Source organism: Melanaphis sacchari, unplaced genomic scaffold (genome assembly GCF_002803265.2).
Source record: "Melanaphis sacchari strain LSU unplaced genomic scaffold, SCAv2.0 Contig2_pilon_pilon, whole genome shotgun sequence".
NCBI lineage: Eukaryota > Metazoa > Arthropoda > Insecta > Hemiptera > Aphididae > Melanaphis > Melanaphis sacchari.
In genome coordinates this window covers 1,862,025-1,877,416 of record NW_020271173.1, presented here as the reverse complement: position 1 = coordinate 1,877,416, position 15,392 = coordinate 1,862,025, and the positions used below count along the sequence as shown (strand labels likewise).

The window sequence follows — 15,392 nt, the reverse complement described above, 5'->3', positions numbered from 1 at the left end:
CACCACCAGTAATTGAACCCAATTTACGCCACTGATTTATATGATATATAAATTTATTTATTTTATTATTTTAGTTTATTAAAGTAGTTTACCTAAGTGTTATGACTTATGATTAACCTTTCTTTTGTACACAAAGGATTCCTCTAAAAAACATGATCGACAAACAATAAGATAATTTTTTCTTGATAAACCTAGCCTTAAATTATAATAAAATTAACAACAAAACCTATTTGATTTCCTATCACTATTACTTGGACAAAACAAGTTTATTCTATGTAACTCAAACGTCCCATTGTATAGCATCTTGTATTGTAAACCAAACGCTGTTCTGATAAACATAAAAGTCAAAACCTCAAATTAGATGTTCTTGATCTAAATCAATTTTGTATAGATAGCTCATACTATTATATGTTATAAATAACCTCATATGAAACTCTCAGTTTCTAATTTCAAAAATATTTTGATAATTTTTGGCACATGACCATTAACCGCGTACAGTTCTACCATATACTTGATGATTATTCATCAAAAAACACACACTATCTCAAAATATTATTTATCATTAAAATTTCTTATACCTTTTTAAATGATAACATACATTTTTAATTTCATATACTGAAGTGAAATATTTTTTGGAATATTTCAATATGTAAAAATAAAATTTTTGACAAATAGTTTATGAGTTATAAGTGTTTAAAGTATAGGTATTTTTTTTTTTTTTGTTATATTAATAATGTATACAGATTATAAATATTCTTTCATTTATTTATAATAAAAAATTGTTTCTATACACTCTACTAACAAAAAGAAAGAAAGTATTTCAAGTATAAGTAAGTAGAGTAGTAGATTGTCATTGTGCTGGATTTCTTTCTACACCATTCAACTGAACTTAAATACTTATAAGGTATTCATCTGAATTTTAATTTTGATTTTATTGAAATACTTTGAAAAATATTCTGCTTCAGAATCTGATATAAAATATGTACGATACTATTCAAAAAAATAAAACAAAACCATTAAAAAATCATAATGATAAAGAATTGTTGTTTAATTCAACAAGAAATTATAGAAAAAAAATATTTTTAAAAAGATTAATAGATTTTGAAATATTGAGCAGTTTAATAAAATAATAAGTATATAAACAGTAGCTTCTAGTATGGTGGTTGAACTCTTGGAAAATTGTTATAAAAAAACTATTATGTATAGCTTAACCTTTAATTTAATTTTTTTTTAAAGAAAAGTATGTACACAAATAGTATGATTAAAAATACATCAATAAAAAACTTACTTAACTAATACTCAGTACAATTAAAAATGTTAAAAGTAAAACATCATAAAAAATTTGTATAAAAATATAAAAAATTGCAGTCTTAACATAAGTCATGAATTTAACTCAATAATAATTTAAAAATTATATCCTGCTTTAAACATCAGTAGGATTGGTTGAAGTAGTTATTGAAGAATCATGATCTGAATTATCGTCATATAGTCCTGGATTAAAGAAAAACCTTTTGTTGAAACCTCTACTTGACCATTCTAATGTCTGATATCCATAAAGGGTGCTACTAAGTTTTTCTACTTCACTATCCACCTATATATATACATACACACATATAAAAATGTTACTCTTGTTAAAATAATAGTATAAATAATTTTTAGTTCAACATTATTATTTACAATTAGCATCATTGAAGCCAAATCCTTATTATAAGCATTGTTACGAATTACTTCACACAGTTTTTGTACAAACCATGACCCATCTATTGGATCACGTTTTGCAGTATGCCCTATAAAATGTAAAATCGTGCTTTTTATTAAACTGTCGATAAATAAAATGGTAGATATTAAAATTATTTTGATAATAATTATGATTTACCAGGAACAGTGGCAAATGCTATAAATATATCTTTATAACGTCGATTGTGAATAATATTTCCGGTTGAGGAAATATTGGAACTGTCATTTTGTAAAACATTATTTTCACCATCGCAGTATTCCCAACCAAAATCACTCATCTTTCCTCTTTAAAAAAGTAGATTATTGTAATATTATATTTTCATAAATCCAAAAAAAAATTATTTAATATTATTTAAATTATTATTACCGACAAGCTTGGATGAAAAATAACTTTGGTATATTTCTGGCTGTTTTTTTATTTGGTACAAATTGATCAATTATCCAGTCAGTATTTATTACAATGCCATCTGCAGCTAATATATTTACTGATCTTGAATCTTTTCCAGCTTCACCGTGACTCATAATAAAAACAACAATAGAGTTAGCTTTTTCAGTATGACATATATCAATGAATTCTTTAATGACATTTTTAATTTCCTACAAACAAAAACAATTTAAAAGTCAATAGTATGCAAAGAATTTCTTTATTTACCTTATATTAATTTTATTAATATATATTTGTTTACTTACCATTTCAGTTAAATCTTCTTTAGGGTGAACAATATAACCAAGACCTTTAAATAATTTCTTTAAGTTTTCTAAGTCAACTTTTGATCCTTTTCTTTCATCTCTGTCTTTTACATTATTAATATTTAAAATCAATGCATGACCCTTAGGATTTGATCCCATTGGATAAGCCTGTAAAAATATATGTTCAATATAATATTTTAACATTTAACATAATATTAAAATAAACATACAAGAGGATTTAAATTGTCTTCATCATTATCCATGCGTTTGCGTTCAGGATGAATTTTGACATATGAGTCATCATGTTCCACGATGGTTTTTTCAAATGATTTGTCCAATTGTTCTTTTACATTTCTGAAAAAAGTGAATATAAAATATAAATAGTATAAAATCTAAAAATAATAAATTTAAATGTTATAGTTTACTTAATTATTCAGGATATAAAACTACTACTACTTTCTAGTATAATACTACTTTTTTTTGCAAGTAAAAGTATTTTAGTCTGCTGAAAGTAATAGTGAAATCAGAAACTTTAAGTTTTAATGCTGTAACTATTTGAAATTTATCGTTTTTACAGACCTAAAATGATTTTATGTAACAAATCCTGGTACGTTTTTTTTTAAATTTTAATTGTCTGAGCTAGTGCAGCATGTCCACTGAATTTGTATATACTGTTAAGTTAGGTCAATATATTAATAAATATATTATAATAGCTATTATACTATAAATTTTTAAATTATACATTGTTTTACATTAAATTAATAATCTGATATAAATATACTGTGGGTAATAAGGTAAGCAGTATGCAATATGCACTCTGCATATCATACAATTAAAATAATAAAATAAAAACAAGTTCACTGTAAAATACTAAAACCACTAGTAGACTTTACTCAAACATAAAATAGGATATTACATACATTTATGATATGCTCTTTATTCAATAAGCAATTTAATTTTAAGTATAAATAGGGAGATACCTTGTTCCATATGATGTTAAAATGTCACGAGCTTTTAGATTGTTTGTTTTTTCTAACACTTTACATAGAGCTGTAAATGCATGAGGCCCCCGCCCTTGAATTAATTCGTACAATTTTGTATAGCTGTCTGATTCTCCATCATCTTTCTATAGAAATACAAGTATATATTAAACATTTTTAAATCATTAATAATGTGTAAAATAAAAATAAAATAAAAATTTCTCACCAAGATATATTCTTTCATCCATTCATTGATTATTGTGTTTTCTAATAGATTATCTACGATACCCCTAATGTTAAAAGTAACATATACTAAATCTGACATACAATCATCAATCAATTTTCTGTGATATTTTTCCATTGTGACTGAGCAATTTAGTTGAATAAATTCGATGGACGTATGACAGTACTCAAAATAAAGTACCTAGTAGATATACTAAATTATTGTTCCAAGTTGATTATTCATAATTACACTAAGAAAAAAATTACAATATGTCTTTTACTAATAATTATAATAATCTAATAATGAATAGTACCTTATAAATTTTAAATGTTACTTGTTGATAGTTAATACCTGTTGACTCAATTGACTGTTATTACTTATTAACTCGTAGTACTTATTGTATTACACCTAATGTACAATTGACATGAGATTAGATTGCACTCACAATATTGATAAAACTATTATTGTTGATCAAATCGTTTTAATCTTTAATACGATATGAGTCATGATATTAATTACTAATGTTCGACATTTGGACGTGTTCATGCCTGATTGTATTGTGTATCATGTCCACTGACCACTACCAATATTATTTTTGTTTTTTTCATAGTCACCTCACATAATCACATGTTATAACGTTCATAAAAATCGGCCTATAGATAAATGCTAGTGCACTCTGGTGAGGAAAATGATCAATTACTCACAGACAATAACAATAGTTTAATAATTCGTTTAAATACGTTGCGCGGCTATAGAATATACGCACAACACGCTATAGCTCATGGCTAAATATTAGCAAGTTTTGGTATAATAGCTATTGATGACGTAGCATTGAAAGATGCACAGGAAATCGGTGTCGCCTTATATTCTACTTTTAAATGTCGTGAGTTCGTGACCATAGTCTTAGAATGTCAGCGAACCTCGGGATGTCTTACAAGAGTACAAGACCGTGGCCATCACTTTCATAAACTGTTATCAGCCTCATCGCCTTATCTTCACTTGTCACTATTTCGTGGTTTATACCAACCAACCACGAAAGCGGTATAATTGACGCACATTTCGTTTTGTTAGATTTATTTGTGTGACACACTGACAACTATAATCATATTATCATAGTGAAGAAGACTGGCATTGTGTCGGTGTGTCGTGTGTGAAGACATTTAGATTTCATAGTTAATACATGTTATATACAATCAATAGACCGTAAACACATTACGCATTGTTAAATTGCTTCGCGACTGTCGTGAAATTAATTATTATTATAGTTATACATTAATAAACACCATTTTGAACCAATTATGGATAGCGATATGGCGGTCCCTCAACTGGATCAGTTTGTGTTGACTGTCAGAAACTTGGCCAATTCCTGTGAGTCCTGGACATAGTACCTACACAAAGTTTGACTCGGGCTTGTGAAATATATTTTAAATATTCCCAGGTTTTGCTCGAAAGTTTCAGTGTTGAAAATCTTTTTAATTTCTTTACTTGTATAAATGTATTTATTTATGTTAATATTATATACATCAGACACTCTGATCCTTTTTGATTGTTTGACTTTTTTGTTGATTCAGTATCTTAGATTAAGAATAAATATTATTGGCTTTGAAAAACCCAATAGCTCAATTAATTTTTTTGAAAATCATGATTCAATCACTATTGTTTATTTGGAAAGTTCAAGCTTGATGAATATTTTTCAAGTTCATATAGGCCTTTGATAATCCTTAACCACCGCTTAAAATCACAACAAACTTTCTAATTTACTCATAGTGTACTCTAGTCTTTACTTCTTGATTTATTTGGCAATCTAAGTACTAAACTATTAACGTAACTTAGGTAGTTGATCTATACCTAATTGCTTATTTTTACTTATTCATTCTTTTTCACCTATTTTTACTCGTTTGCTTAGCATTAATAATAATAATTTGTCATAATAACTTAATGATATTTTTTATATTTTGTTTGATATTTTTTGCAGGTGAAAATCGAGAACTTACCGAATATCTTTGTAAACAGTCAGAAACACTTCATAAATATGTTTCTAATTTAGATAGTGTTCTTGAAGCACTTGATGTTCATGAGAATTCTATCACGGTACTTACTGTTTTGGGTGTTAAAGCTACTGCCCAAAAACCCCCAGATATACCAGGGGTTCAATATCATACAGCAATAGCAACGCAAATTAATGACTTTGTTAATACCATCAGTGAAGATGAACTCAGAATTTTGGCTGAACCGTGTAAGTAAATTTTTAATTTTGTTCTTGTAATATATATTAATTATTGATTTGATTTTTATATTGTTTTATAGTGGCTAATGTAATGAAATCTATGTTGACTAACCTTGGTGAAATGGAGAAACCTATGTCTGCTATTCCAATTATAAGGCGTGCTATATGTAAATTACAAGAGAAACCATATCAATTAACTCAACTTCATTGTCTTTTATGTCAAGCCTGTTTAATGTCAAACAACCTTAAACCTGCCCTAAGTCTCCTGGATCAGGACATTTATGTATTGGGAACTGATGAAGTAAGTAATATAGTTATTAATTGTAGGTAGGTTTAAATCATTAGCCATTAGTTGCTCTACTAATGAGTATTGATTAAATACTAATAATATTACCAATTACATTTTATCAAACCATACTTACCTAGATATTTCAAGTATAAATTTAAACTTAAAATTATATATTTGGTTTTAGATTCTTATTTTTTAGTATAAGCAAGAAAGTTTTTACAATCAACACAACAAATTTTTCTTAAATATATTTTAAGATAATAATTAATTGCCTTAAATTATCTGTACATCATATTTAAAAAAAAATCATATAAGTAAATGAATGTATAATTCTGTGTTGAATGTCTGTTGAAATTATATTTTATTGAACTTAATTAAATTTAAATCTTAGTATAATTTATTTTTTATTTATTAATAAAAAAAATTTTTTTTTCAGCCTGGAGTGACATTTGATGCAAAATTTTTTTTAAGTTACTACTATTTAGGTGGTGTAATCTACACTGCAATGAAGAATTATTCAAGAGCAATTACATTCTTTGAAATTGCTCTTACAACTTTACTTCCTATGCTATCTCAAATCATGGTTGAATCATATAAAAAATTTGTTTTGGTCTCAATTATACATTTAGGAACCATACCTGCACTTCCAAAATTATCACCAGCTCTCATTGAAAGAGTGCTCAAACCAGTGTGTCAAGCATATTTAGATATAATACTAGCGTATCAAAGTGGTGATTCTGAAGAATTACAAAGAACCATCGTTAAATACAATGATGTTTATATAAGGTTTGTTCATATTTTTGTAATTCTTAACTAATAAAATTAACTGAAATTTTTTGTCAATAAATATAGAGATAATAATAAAGGACTAATAAAACAAGTCGTAAAAGCATTGCACAGGAAGAATATACATAAATTGACAAACACTTTTTTGAATATGTCAATTTCTGATTTAGCACAGAGAATCAATCTTCCTGACACAGTAGAAGCAGAAGAATATTTAATGGCCATGGTATTTAAAACAAGAGAATTTTCCAATAAAATACTAAATTAATTTACAATTTTAGATTGAATCTGGTGAAATATATGGCAAAATCAACCGTAAAGAAGGTACAATTATGTTTAATGATCCACCCAAGAAATATGAAGACCCAAGTGTCCTAAGAAAAATTTTAGATGAAGTAAATTCATATATACCTTATATTAGTTATGCACTTTAAGTGTATGTAATATGTATAGTATTATTCAAATTATGATTTTTCAGGTAACTAATAAGATATCATTTAGCAGTACAGTACGAATGATGGATGAAGCTATATTAATAAATCCATCATTTGTTAAAAAAACTAGTAGTGAAGATGATGGACTATCTTTAGGCCAAAGTTCGTCCAAAAATTATCAAGCATGATCTAAGGCTCAAAATTGTATTTATACTGTAGATTTATTGATTTGGACATATTTATGGAAAACTGAAATTATAATTTTTCTATTGTAATTCAAAATATCTATCAATTTAATCATGTTCTTTTGCAAATGTTACTAAAATAACACAAAAATCACATAAAAACAGTATTTAAATTATTATTCCTTACAAATAAGTTAATAATAATACATCTTATGAAAATATAAAGTACACATTGTTATTAACGTATTGTATATAAATATAAATATAAATTATAATGATTTGAATAGGTATTCACGAAACATATTTTTTTTACGTGATATATTGAAAATATAAAATAATAATAAATGATGGAAATTATTAAAATAATGTCAATTTATATTTGCAATATTAGTTTAATATTTTGATACATTTTTTTTTGTCTGTCATCACCTCTTAGCAGTAAACATACTTCAATCTTTAAGTAAGAAGCTTACCTATTTAGCTGATAGTTGAATGAGGGCGGTTGAAAGTAAAATTTTACATTTAAACAATTTTTTATTGATATTTCAAGCTTTACTTATAACTAAATTGGTTATTTAAACAATAACAACTTTTCAAAAAACATTTTTATTGTTACCTTAATGTAACTTAAGTTTTTGCCATTACATATATTATTATTTAGGATACACAATAAAAATTTTAAAATATGATTTATTTTAAGTTATATATGCGTCATACCATCAGTTACCATTCACACTACTCTGTAATGTGTTGGTAGTGACTTAACCTTTTTGAATCCAATTTTTTATATGAAAATTGGTAATAATAAAATTAACTTTCTATACATTATCTATTGCAGATAGTACTCCCATGATAATAACCAGTGATACATCAAATGTTTTAAGTACTTTAGAAAATAAGTTAATAAGCAACTCTATGAAGTTAAAATTTCTAGATTTGATTTAAAACTCCATTAAAAGAAGAAAGAAACCCATCTAAATATTTAAACAATTATAATTTAAAATATTACTATTAGCTTTGTTTTTGAGTATTGAGTTCTCACTATTCATGGAACACAGTCTAAAAATCACTTTCAATTTTAAGTTTAACTTCACCTTTTAAAGTTTTTAATTAATTTATTATGATTGCTATTAATGCTATTTAAATCATAGCAGTCATAATTTCTATGTCCATTTGCAAAGATATTGTAATTAATAATCAGGTACATATAATATCAGGTTGGTATATATAAAGAAAGGTCAGGAAAAGGTCCAGTAAAACTCATAATGCATACAATTCAGATTGACCATCGTTAATGTAAAATTTTGAAAATGCTTGAACGGGGTAAGTCGGGGAGCTGTCCCATCTGCCCCCCACGTATGTATTAATATTTGATACCGTTAATAAACGATGGCGCCGCGGAAGCAATGCAAAAGCAGATCCCGCAGAGTCATGGTTAAAACAAAAAAAAAAAAAGGTATATATAAAGAATCTATCCATTTTAAAATTATGTCTAATTGAAGATTGGAATTTGCTTATTATTTTGTTTAACGCAATACTTTTTTTAACTAGAAAACTATACTAGCTAAACTAGATTTCTATTGGTTTATTTATAATCATAGTCAAGATAATTTTAGTTTTACCAGGTAAGTAACTAAATTATTATGACTAACATTCACAATTAATAATTTTTAAAAATATATATATTACTATGAATATTTTCTAATTAAAAATAATATACCTCTAAAAAGTTTAATAATAATACAAAAATACCATGTTAATTAATATTGAAAAATACAACTTTGTATATATAAACAATTAAATTATTTATAGGAAATTTTAATATTCATTCATTTTCGATTAGTTATCTTAATTTATATAACATAAAACTTTCAAACTGGGTTCAATAGTATAAAATAAAATTTATAATATTAAATATAATTAAAATACATATTAAGTTGAGTATAATACTTAATCCAAAATTATTAAATTAACTAACAGTAAAAACATATACAATTTTTAATGGAATAAAACATTTTAAAGATACATTTAAAATATTTTTCTTTATTCAAAAATTTGTAAAAAAATTAACTACAAAATACTTTATATTTAATAAGAAAATTGTAGTTTAATACAAAATATAAAATCATTGCAAAATATTGAACACTTTTTTTTTTTTTTAATTTATGATCGTTTGGTTTTTTGATCATAAAATTTTGCTAACATTGCAGCAGATAAAGCAGCTAAAGCTGCAAAAATATATGCTCCACTAGAACCATATATATCCATAGCCAATCCGGCTACTACTGGTGTAATAGAACGAGCTACTGAGATAGAACTAGTCATAGCACCTTCCAGAGTCCCTCTATTTTCACCTATACAGGTTTCCGATAGAATTTGATTTAAAAATACTTCAATAAGAGTACCAGCTGCCGTGATGGGAAACATGCATAGAATGTGAAACGTTATGTTTGGAGCAAATGACAAGCAAACATACCCAACAGACAGTAAAATAAAACTAAAGAAACATTTTTTAAATGAACTATATTTATGAAAAAATGGCTCCAATCTGGCAACTGCAAATCCAGTAGCAACACCAATTGAACTATTAATTGATAATGTATAACCCACTTGGGACGGTGTGAGCTTATAAGTTTCTATGAGTACAAAACCAAATGTCACCATAGTTGTTGATAGTGTTGCAGTGTACATCATTCTCATGAACAATAATGGCCAATATTCTATCCAATCAACTTCTTTTAAATGGTGAAACATATTTTTTTTTAGACCAGTTGTCTTAATCATCTTGGCTGGAACACTAAATGTAATAATAATGACATTAATGGCACAAAGTAAACTGGTCGAACAAGCCAAGTAGTAAAAACCATTTTTGTATTCAGCCAAATAACCACCATATATTGGTGCTATCATAAATGCTAATGAAATGAAACTATTCAATTTTCCATGGGCACTTAATTGTTGAGTTTTAGGTACATTATCGCCAATCAATGATTTTCCTAACATTTGAGTGTGTTTGAAACATCCTAACAATAATCGAATAATTGCAATTGATAGATAAGAATCGCAGTGCCCCATAGCAAAAAACGCAAAAACACTAAAAATCATTGAAAGCAAAAGCAATGGTTTACGACCAAAATGATCACTTAGTGTTCCAACTATGGGACCTGTGATTAATTGAAAACCTGAAAAGAGGGACTCTAGAAGGGTTATCTGCAAATGAGTAGCTCCAAATTTTAAGAGACGACGATTAAAGGTAGGCATGATTGTAGCTAGACTGGCTATGTCCAAAAAGCCAATTATATATATATAAATAAAGTTTGACATTTTTAGAATAACTGTACACAAATATATTAAGTGAGATAAATAAATAATTTAAACTAATAGAAAATAACAATTATAATTCCACTTTTTCAACGTTTCCTTCAACCTGAAAAAAAATAGTATTTATTAAAATTATTTTTAGTGACTAATTAAATCAATTAATACTAATATTTCTAGTAAAGAGGAAAGATAGATAAACCAACAATTTTGTCAATTCTGGATTAATTTTAAAATTAAGATTTTTGATTTATTTATTAACAAGAAAGCAAAACAAAATTTGTGTGAGCCATTGTCATAACACTAGTAACCACTACCAGGATTTAGAGTATTATTCATTAAATTATTTATTTGATAAATAGTATTAAGTTTTTACTATAGACTAAAATGTCTCAATATTCCATTAAATTAATAATTGGGTTTTTTTTTTTAATATATAGGCACTTCAAGATTAAAGAATATGTTATAAAATATGATTTGCTTAGTATTTTCTTTATTTAAATAATACATTGAAAAAAATGTATATTTTTATGTGTAATTTAATTAAAACGACAATAGTTGAATAAATAAAAATTCATAAAACAGTACTTTGTTAAATTGAAACTATCCTCAAAATCACATGTAAAATGTGCAACTAAAGATAATAAGCATATAAAAAATATAAAATTATAAAAATAGTAAATGCTTACAAATGGAGAGGCTGGACCTTTGTATACTTGATTTTCAATTGTTACATCAACACAGTCTTCTTGTTGTATTAGAAAATCCTTTGCATCCCAAGCTTGTGAGCCATCTTTATACATGAATATAGCTCGATTATCATCAACCATAAATCTGTAACACAAATTAAATTAATACTTAAAATTGATTAAAATTTGTTTACATTAGTTTAATTTATCTCACGGTAATAAATAATATCTAATCATGCACACCTACACTCAGTGCATTACGAATGATGTATTAGCAAAACACTAACCTACAAACTGACTATTTTATTATTCATTCTTATATAAATCTTTTGACAAAGTTCATTTGATGATAACATTCAGATAAGATATACAATACATGCTTACTCCTATAATAGTCTAGTTTCTAGATTGTATTTACATATCAATAAAAAATATTTAAATTTCTACATAAAGCAAATATACAAATGGTATTTTTTTAACAAAATTAAAATTATAAATTTTAAGTTAAAATAAATATTTTGAACTAATAAAAAAAAAGCTTGTAATTATTTTTTTACATAAAATGATATTCTATATTATTAAAGCAATATCATAGTCTTAATAAATTAATTACATTTCTAAATAATTAATTGAAAATTTTTTAGTTTTTAAAGCATATCTTACAATTGTATGGTATTATTTAATTACTTAAATAAAAACTTTACAAACAAAATTTAAGACCAATAACTTTGTCAATTTTAGAAGTAAAAAAAAAAAAATTGAAGTCAACCTACCCTATTATTATTTTACTATACTATTTTTGTTGAAAATTGTACAATAATATTAAATATTAAGCAAATAATTAGTTATTAATTGTATTTTTAATTTAAAAATAAAAATAATAGTTTTTATTTTCAAATAGTTTAACTGAATATTTTACCATTCTTGATACAAAAATACATATTTTGTGAGTTTTAGTCAAGATCTGAGCTCTATCAATAATTACTTATTATTAAAACATTGTTAAATAACAGATATGTATAAAAAGAAAAAGAAATAATAATAAATTAAAAAATTAAGTGGATGATCTAACTTTTATTAAAATATGACTTTTGTTTATACTTCAAAGCACAGATACAAAAAAACAGACCAGTTAAATTATATATTCATTTAATAATCATTTTAAAATAAATTATATTCTACATACTTGAAATATTATTAATGCTTAAAAAATCTAATAAATTAAACTTTTCAAACCTTTCTGCTTGAATGTGGTTGTTCCAAAGACTTGATTGCCAGAGTTTAGTTATTTTCTCGACATCATCTTTATTATACTTAGGTGATACTTTTACAAATGTCATTAAAGTTTTGCCTTTTTTGGATAGTTTTAATATGGCATCTGGATCATTTCCTAACTGTAAAAATCACAAATTAGTCATTCAATAATTCTGTACTTGACTATGGATACTAAGGTATAATTTTTATTTTATAAATATATTGGTATAATTTAATTTTAATTTATTATTTCAAATTGGAAGATTTTTACTAGGTTTGAATTTTTTATATTACAATTTAAAATACAACACAAAGAAGTTAGACATGTAATTTATAAAAAAAGAATGTAATTTTTTAAAATTATTATTATTTGTAGATACAGATTATAATCCTTCAAATTAATTTAAACCTAATTAATTTCTAAGTATTAATTAATAATTGTTATACCTAAAAACAATAAAGTTAATTATTTTAAAATATTAATATGATGTTAAAAGTATTGACAAAGAAAGCTGAATTTTAACATGCCAATTAAAAGAATATATTGAATCACAATTTGAGACAATTTATACTTTTGTAGCCACCATTTTCCAATAAAATGATTTAAAATACAACTTAAGTGATTAGCAGGTACTTTTGCTGATGGTTTTATATAAAAATAGTTGATACAATAATTAGACATGTCATTCATCAGTTCAAAAACGTATACATACTCTTTACCAGTAATTTTATACTGAATTTTAAAGTAAAAAAGTAATTAATGCAATATTCAGTGTTTCAATTTTGATTACTGAATTAAATTTGAATAACTAGTATACAATATTTTGTTAATTTAGAGAAATGTTATACATATAAATTAGTAAATATTCAAAATAATACAAAGTATAGTTATACAGTAATTTTAAAATTACCAAAGTTGGATCAATATTGACAGGAGGTCTCAAGTGTTCAGGTAACTCGTCAGGCTCCAAAGGCTCTTCATCTTCCTATTGAATATATCAAAAATATGAAAAAGCATTGATAATATAGAATACTAATATATGTTTATTTCTAAGTTGTGACGCGAGTTGTTTTGATTTAGCCGGTATTGAAAATTAAAATGCATTTTTCAAGGTTATATTCAAACCTGTAATTATAATAATATCTACCTCCCACTGGTCAAGCAATCGCTCCATGTCGGCCTCGGAATAAAAGTTAATATCTTTTTTAGCCCAAGACGGTTTTTGACCGTCGGGTGATTTTTTTGCAACCACTGCAGCCATCAATACTAACGCCACTAAAAGCATTGAACGAATCATTTTTAAAACGAAAATATAATAAATTTACTATTAACCGAATAAAACTGCGTGATGTTAAAAAAATAATTCACAGGACGCGGTCAAAGCGAAAAACGAAATGTATATTATGAATTTAATGACGACACGACTATCGAGTGTCGAGAAGAAAATGACGATTATAATTTACAAGGGAGTTGAACCCAATCAAACGAAATTCCAACACGTTACTGGGTTAGCCGAATTCAGAATTAACGGGAATCCGTTGTTGATCGTCGATATTTTTGTTGAAATTCTTTGGATCCGGTTGTCACGTCGGTACATGATAACCGGTGTGTTGATATTTTGATAATATGGAAGTGTTGATAACTGTGACATGGAAACGGAGGTGGTTATAGCTCGATCAGTTACATGAACGATGAACATAATGCTGTTAAAATGAATACAATATACTATTATAATTATTTTTATCTACATCGTAAGTAAAAAATTGACAACAAGAATAAATACAATAATTATATAAATTTGTTATTTATTGTTTGAATTTATGGTCGACAATGCCGCCAATGTTTACGTAAATGATAACATGTCTAGTATGTGATTCATGGACAAGACTGCGTGCAGCGCCCGCGAAATTGAGATTTTAAAACACATGCCAATGTCATAGAACGGTATTGTTAAAATTTGTCAAACAACTGAAATAATCGAATTCAAATGTATTCATAAATTCAGATTTCGTTGCTTCTTAAATTTCAAAATATGAACGAGAAGAATAATATGACAATAATACAAATAAAACAATAAACATTTTATATTTATAACCAACTGAAACTATTGAAGTATCTCAAGAGTGAGGTTAATAAAATGTAAACTAATAGGTAGGTAAATATTTAAAATTTTTCAAAATCAAATCAAAAAGGATTTATCAAATCTCTATATCAAAAAATATAATGTACATTAAATCGAAATAAATTGAAAATGGTCAATTAAATCTAAAACTTAATTTAAGTATTGAGTGTCCCATCTTCCACATATAAGTCTACCTGCTACTTGAAAGTTAGAATTACGGGTAAGAGTTTTGTATAAAGATTTGGTTACTAATAAATTCATTTCAGGTTAGGTTGACCCTTCTCCAAAGTACGGTCTTGGTTGTGGGTATGAGTTAGTTCGAGAGCTCGAGCAACCGATAATAAAGTTGACAACGGCAACAAGTTTCCGAAATGCCGTTTGTTTTGAATTTATTTTCCTTAATAAAATATGCCCGGTTACAATATTATTCTCTTTTTCAGGTATATGTGGTAGGTGT

General features: G+C 25.8%; 4 protein-coding genes across 5 annotated transcripts; 1 reads left to right on the top strand and 3 right to left on the bottom strand.

Moving 5' to 3' along the window:
- Positions 1–1,298: 1,298 nt before the first annotated feature.
- LOC112595911 (caspase-1-like) lies at positions 1,299–4,660 on the bottom strand. Of its 2 annotated transcripts, none has more exons than XM_025341303.1 (9): positions 3,944–4,660; positions 3,634–3,880; positions 3,408–3,553; positions 2,658–2,781; positions 2,428–2,595; positions 2,105–2,334; positions 1,877–2,022; positions 1,678–1,787; positions 1,299–1,591 (listed from the first exon to the last, which is right to left on the bottom strand). In XM_025341303.1, the coding sequence occupies exons 2-9, from the start codon at positions 3,766–3,768 to the stop codon at positions 1,424–1,426; spliced, it is 1,227 nt and encodes a 408-aa protein (XP_025197088.1). In that variant the 5' UTR covers positions 3,769–3,880; positions 3,944–4,660; the 3' UTR covers positions 1,299–1,423. The 2 variants fall into 2 exon arrangements, with proteins under 2 accessions (XP_025197088.1, XP_025197089.1); XM_025341304.1 differs by having other exon boundaries at positions 3,982–4,660.
- A 131-nt stretch (positions 4,661–4,791) lies between these two features.
- LOC112595910 (COP9 signalosome complex subunit 3) lies at positions 4,792–7,713 on the top strand. Its single transcript, XM_025341302.1, has 7 exons — positions 4,792–4,998; positions 5,606–5,866; positions 5,938–6,158; positions 6,583–6,932; positions 6,999–7,158; positions 7,214–7,327; positions 7,411–7,713. The coding sequence occupies exons 1-7, from the start codon at positions 4,929–4,931 to the stop codon at positions 7,552–7,554; spliced, it is 1,320 nt and encodes a 439-aa protein (XP_025197087.1). The 5' UTR covers positions 4,792–4,928; the 3' UTR covers positions 7,555–7,713.
- Positions 7,714–9,662: 1,949 nt separating this feature from the next.
- Positions 9,663–10,922, bottom strand: LOC112595816 (major facilitator superfamily domain-containing protein 9-like). Its single transcript, XM_025341180.1, has one exon. The coding sequence runs from the start codon at positions 10,873–10,875 to the stop codon at positions 9,715–9,717; it is 1,161 nt and encodes a 386-aa protein (XP_025196965.1). The 5' UTR covers positions 10,876–10,922; the 3' UTR covers positions 9,663–9,714.
- On the bottom strand, positions 10,878–14,500 carry LOC112595817 (LDLR chaperone boca). The gene is made up of 5 exons (XM_025341181.1): positions 13,961–14,500; positions 13,724–13,798; positions 12,795–12,952; positions 11,559–11,703; positions 10,878–10,978 (listed from the first exon to the last, which is right to left on the bottom strand). The coding sequence occupies exons 1-5, from the start codon at positions 14,108–14,110 to the stop codon at positions 10,946–10,948; spliced, it is 561 nt and encodes a 186-aa protein (XP_025196966.1). The 5' UTR covers positions 14,111–14,500; the 3' UTR covers positions 10,878–10,945.
- Positions 14,501–15,392: the final 892 nt, after the last annotated feature.